Source organism: Triticum dicoccoides, chromosome 2A (assembly GCF_002162155.2).
Source record: "Triticum dicoccoides isolate Atlit2015 ecotype Zavitan chromosome 2A, WEW_v2.0, whole genome shotgun sequence".
In the NCBI taxonomy this organism is placed as follows: Eukaryota; Viridiplantae; Streptophyta; class Magnoliopsida; order Poales; family Poaceae; genus Triticum; species Triticum dicoccoides.
The window spans coordinates 14,953,964-14,959,147 of record NC_041382.1 but is presented as its reverse complement, the minus strand read 5'-3'; the positions used below and the strand labels follow the sequence as shown (position 1 = coordinate 14,959,147).

Sequence of the window (5,184 nt, the reverse complement as noted above, 5' to 3'; positions counted from 1 at the left end):
GAACAGCGTGCGGGCACCCATCTACTCCCCAGCCGCCAATTGTGCCCGGCTAAGCTGCGACGAAGAATACTCAGGGAAGAGCGGCACCGCGTTAACGTCGACGATGTAAGACACCGTACCGGCAGGGGTTCTGAGTTGCTTGGCAGCGTATTAGTACGAAGGCTTGTAAGGCTCCGTTCTGAGCTGCTTGGCAGCTTATTAGTACAGAGGCTTGTAAGGCTCCGGCCACGGCGTTGTCTGTACTGTCGGCGCGTACATCTTCCGGCCCATGGCAATGCGACATACTTTCAAAAAAGACTATCCTGCCCGTTATTATAAAGGGGTATAGGTTAATCTCAGCTGTCGATGTATTTAGGGGGTGTACCAAAGCAGAAGTGGATCCACAAAGAAACCTAAGAATGTACAATAATTCAAGAATTCAACTTTACACATTCCCATTAACAAAAGATACAATAGCATGTCCTAGAATTCATAGTTTTGTAGACAAAGAATGAAATATTGCTTAGAGATTGTGACACATACTCGGTTCATATGCACTCCAAATACTATTTCCTTATTTTTATTTTTGCGGTACAAATACTATTTCCTTATATAACCAGAATTTCGTCACTTGATTTCTTCATGCGGCACTTGTTTACCATTTTTATCAATTGCCAATCCTTTTTCACCTGCTTGCAGCACAAAAAAGATACATCCGATTAAAAAAAACTCTTACCATCCTGAAATTGGGACTAGCGAAAACTTGTTTCCGAGGTATGTACCAACGAGCTATGTCAAAAGAATTATAGAAACGGTTGCTGCTTTAGGAATAATATATTTTAAGTTCTTCACTTGTTAAAAGGCAAGAAGTGGTAATAGTAAACTATAGGCATGTCAACTGTCCAGCATGTGAATTGCACTAATTCTGAAGTATGTGTAATGTAACAAACTTAAACAATGGAACACAACATCAAATCACAACCAAATTACAAGGGCGGTAATCTGCACCAAGGCACAGTTGAACCCATAAATTATCATACATCAAAAGCACATGTCAGCATCTACAGGATTGGCAAAAATAGTAAAGGTTGTTTGGTGCTAGGGTATTTCCCATCAAGGTAATAAGCATGAGTCATCACAGGAAATGTTTCACATATATAATTTCTAATACACAGGAGCGACTAACCAAGGGAAGTGAAAGTTACACAATGAAGGTAGTTATGTGGAAAGAAAGAGAGGCAGCTAAGGGAAAACCTGAAGTGCGTTCTGTCAGTGAGCCAATGTTTTGTGTAGAGTAGAAACTTCCTCTTGGGAATTGACAGTCTTGTTGCTTGAATTTCCATGCAGCTTTGGGTGACACCCAACAAGATGAAGTGCTTCTATTGAGGTTGGCAGACCACAAGTAGGTAAAGACTGGAACTCTGTGCAGTATGATATGCTCAGAACCTTGAGGGCTGTGAGTCTCCAAAAGTTTACTGGGAAAGATGCTGCTGTCAGTTTGGGGCATTTCTCAATCACCAAACGTTTCAGTGAAACAAAAGTACCCAAGGAGACTACAGAAGAGAGCAGTGGACAGTTGGATATTTGCAACTCTGTGACTGTTGTACACAAACTATTATTTGCTGGCACCAGAAGAGATGTCATGTTGGGCAGATCTATCATCTCAAACGAGTACAAAGAGGACAGCACTTGAAGAAGACTTTCCAAATTCTGATCTGATATGTCAGAGTGGCACAGCTGAAGCTTTTGGAGAGACGTAAAGGTGTGGAGTCCCTCTGCAGCAACAAGATGCTTGCAGCCAGCGTTTATGTTTAAAACTATGATAGATGCTAGATGGCTTTGATGGAACAGTCCCCTGGAAAGTACACTAGTCGTAGAAATGTCCAGGGTGAGTATCTCTGATCGTGATGAAGAATAAGGAGCAAGCTTCATATTAGATATCAATAATGTACGCTCCACTGTAAGCTCAGAGACGGATGGCGGAAATGCAGGAACTTGAATCAACTTGGGGCAGTCTACAATCTTTAGCCTCTGGAGACAAGGAAGCGGGTTTTCCCTCACTTCAGACCACTCGACCAAGCTGGGAAAATCGTCAAGCACAAGAACCTTTAGGGAAGGAAATGCCATGTCATCAGTACCATAAAACTCATGCCCAATTCGCTCGACCGTGCACAGCTCCTTCATATGTAATTGTTCGAGGGATGGCAGAAGGCCCAGTGCAGGCAGAGCTCCCAAGCTCCTGCAGTTAACAAGGTGCAAGGATTGCAGCTCCCTCAGCAACGCCAACTGTAACCAACTGGGAGATGTCACACCAAGATACCTTATAATGCTAAGTTCCTTCAAGTTTTGATGTGGCTGGAGGTTTTCTAGTACTTCACAATCAGCCACAGGGGTGAGAATTCTACAAGCTGAACTCCATTCCAGTGTGAGCGCCCTAAGATTCTCGTTACTTTTCATGTCGGTCTTGCTGGCTTCATCCTTGCTCAAGACATTGTCGAGGCCTTTGATTTTTAGCTGGCCATGGAGACCTTTTATGCCCTTCAGCTCTTGCAAGGCATGCCCTCCCCCCTTTTTAACACGGAACTCAACTGATCCCTGCAGGTTAATAAGCCGTCCAATACCCGGTAGCTGTGCAATGTACTTCATGTCGATTCCAAGGTGCCGCAACTTTACAAGCCTACTTATTCCTGCAGGAAGCTTATCAAGGGAACACTTATCTTCAAAGCACAAAGTTTGCAGATGGAGCAGCTTGCTTATGGACTCTGGAAGACTCCGAATGGTGCGAGACAGCGACAAGTAACGGAGATGGAATAAACAGGAAATAGCTGGTGGCAACTCAGTAAAGTCACAGTGACAAACATCAAGTGCTCGCAGATTCTTTAGCTTACCCAGGGAGTCATCTTCAAGAAAATGTGGCCAATTTCCAAAAACTATGACGGTGCGTAGGTTTTTTGGGAGTATGTTGATGGCAGCATTGACGTCTTGTAAGCTGCCCGTGGTGACCGATACATGGCGCACAGTTGAGGGGATACGACGGGTCATGCCAGGCTCAATTTGACAGCAATCTTCGGTTGAAGCTGACACTGCCATATCATGGATCAAGTCATGCATCTTATAGTGTGTGCGACGGCCCTGCCTGAGAGCATGGAAGAAGGACCGAGACAGCAGAAGATTGAAATAATCTGTGCCCAGATCCTCCATCCTTTTGCCAGTGCCACTTTGCGGTTGAATGAAGCCGTTGGCCATCCAAAGGCGTACCAAGGTTGTTTGGTCGAACTTCCAGTTCTTGGGAAATATGCTGCAGAACGCAAAGCACTGCTTGAGTCGTCCTGGCAGGTAACTGTAGCTCAACCGCAGCAAGGAGAGAGTGATATCTCCGGAAAATTCTTTTTCCGAGATAATACGCCAGTACTTTGTGCTCTTTGTAGCTCCAAGCAGTCCTCCCATCAGCTTGGCAGCTAAAGGCAATCCGTTGAGCTTGGTAGCAATCTTCCTCCCGATCTGTTCCAGTTCTTCAGTGCACTCCTCATGTGTGCTGCAGCCCCTAAAGGCAGATTCCTTGATCAGGGACCAACAATCATCAGTGCCCAATGCATTCAGGTAGTAGGTGTGAGATGCATCTAGCATGTCAGCCACCTTTGGTGTCCGAGTGACAGCAATAATCCTACTGCCGCTCTCCATGGATGTTAGGGGACTGAGGATTTCGTTGTAGGCGTCGTTGGTAAAGGGGTCGTCACCCCAGATATCATCAAGAACAATCAGAAATCTCTCGGACGACATGAACCGATTGAGCTTCAACTGAAGAGTTGGAAACGTGGCATCTTTGTCGATGGATCCACCGTATCTCGGGTTGGCTGAACGCAAGATTTGCTTTGCGAGTTCCACCTTGTCAGGCTTGCCGGAGACATGTGCCCATGCCCTGAGATCAAAGTGGGACTTGACTCTGAGGTCGTCGTAGACTGACTGGGCGAGCGTGGTCTTGCCCAAACCACCGAAGCCAACAATGGAGATGGAGACAACCTTGCAGGCGGTGCAGTGGGGCGAGGGCGGCTCAGTCAGCATCTGCACGATGTCGTTCAGCTCCTTGTTGCGGCCAAACACCTTCTGGCCACCCTGGAGCAGCGTGGAAGCGTCAAAATTCGGCACCGGAGCTGCGGGCGGCAGACCAGACCCTTGTGCTTGCTTGAGCAGAGAGCTCAGAGTGCTTGCGACGGAATCGAGATCCTTGAGGAACCGGCGGCGCGACGCCTCATCGCCGCCGCCGCCGCCGCCGCTAACGAATCGCTTGCCCAGCCTGAGAGCAGAAGAGAGTGGATTGCGATTTGACTTTGAGGAAATACTGGATTCAACCTGGAAAGTGAGGAGGCTGTGGTACTCCATGTCGTCCACCAAGTCCTCGATGCCGTAGAGGGCCTCCTTGAGCCGACCCATCCTCGCCGGAGAGCTCCTGTCGTCGTCGGCCCACAGGAGGCCGCGGACCTGGTCCAGCTGGGTCGCCACCTCCCGCAGCTTGCCGCTGACGTGGTCCCCGGCGCCGGCGCCCAGCAGGCACCTCCGCATCTGCCTCTCGCCCAGGCTCCGGAACTGGTCCACCGCGCGAGCCAGGGCCCGCAAGGCTTCCTCCAGCACAAGATCCATGGGGGTGGAGGCGAGGGGCGAGGGGGAGGCGGATCCACCGATGGCTCCTATCCCAAGCAAGCGAGTATTGGATGGAATGGCGTGTACTCAGACCAGAGCTTAGCTAATGGAGCATCCCCTCCGCCGTCTCCCTCAGTGCCTCGATGTGAACACGATGTAGCAAAAGTGCTACGCTTACGGTCGCTTTCGTAGGGACAAAATTACTGTTCTGACCTATAGGACTAATTAAATCCCAATTTGACCTCGTTTCAAAATAAATTTCGTTTCTGACCTTTTTCGGTGACGCCAAGATCCCTGACGTCTGGGTTACGAAGCAGACGCCAGGGACCCTGGCGTCTGGCCCCTGACCCGCACTGCCCGCGTGCCCGTTGACCTGCTGAGGTGGCAAAGGGGCCACACGCCAGGGACCCTGGCGTCTGGCCCTGGTAACAGAATAACCCTTGGGGAAAGTGTGTGGGACCCACCCCACACACTTTCCCCAATCCACAATCCGAGCTTGAAGAACACTTGGAGCTCTCACACTCTCTCCTACCCCTCAAGCTTCCCCTCAAATCCTCTCCAAAAGGT

At 48.9% G+C, this 5,184-nt stretch overlaps 1 protein-coding gene across 2 annotated transcripts; it reads right to left on the bottom strand.

The window, feature by feature from the left end:
- Nucleotides 1–401: 401 nt before the first annotated feature.
- Nucleotides 402–4,734, bottom strand: LOC119352788 (putative disease resistance RPP13-like protein 1). 2 transcript variants are annotated; one of them, XM_037619374.1, is made up of 2 exons: nt 1,234–4,734; nt 402–671 (listed from the first exon to the last, which is right to left on the bottom strand). In XM_037619374.1, the coding sequence occupies exon 1, from the start codon at nt 4,615–4,617 to the stop codon at nt 1,249–1,251; it is 3,369 nt and encodes a 1,122-aa protein (XP_037475271.1). In that variant the 5' UTR covers nt 4,618–4,734; the 3' UTR covers nt 402–671; nt 1,234–1,248. The 2 variants fall into 2 exon arrangements, with proteins under 2 accessions (XP_037475271.1, XP_037475269.1); XM_037619372.1 differs by having other exon boundaries at nt 402–668.
- Nucleotides 4,735–5,184: the final 450 nt, after the last annotated feature.

Excerpts from the sequence above, each read along its gene's own strand:
- LOC119352788 (XM_037619374.1), bottom strand. The coding sequence starts at position 4,617 with ATGGATCTTGTGCTGGAGGAAGCCTTGCGGGCCCTGGCTCGCGCGGTG.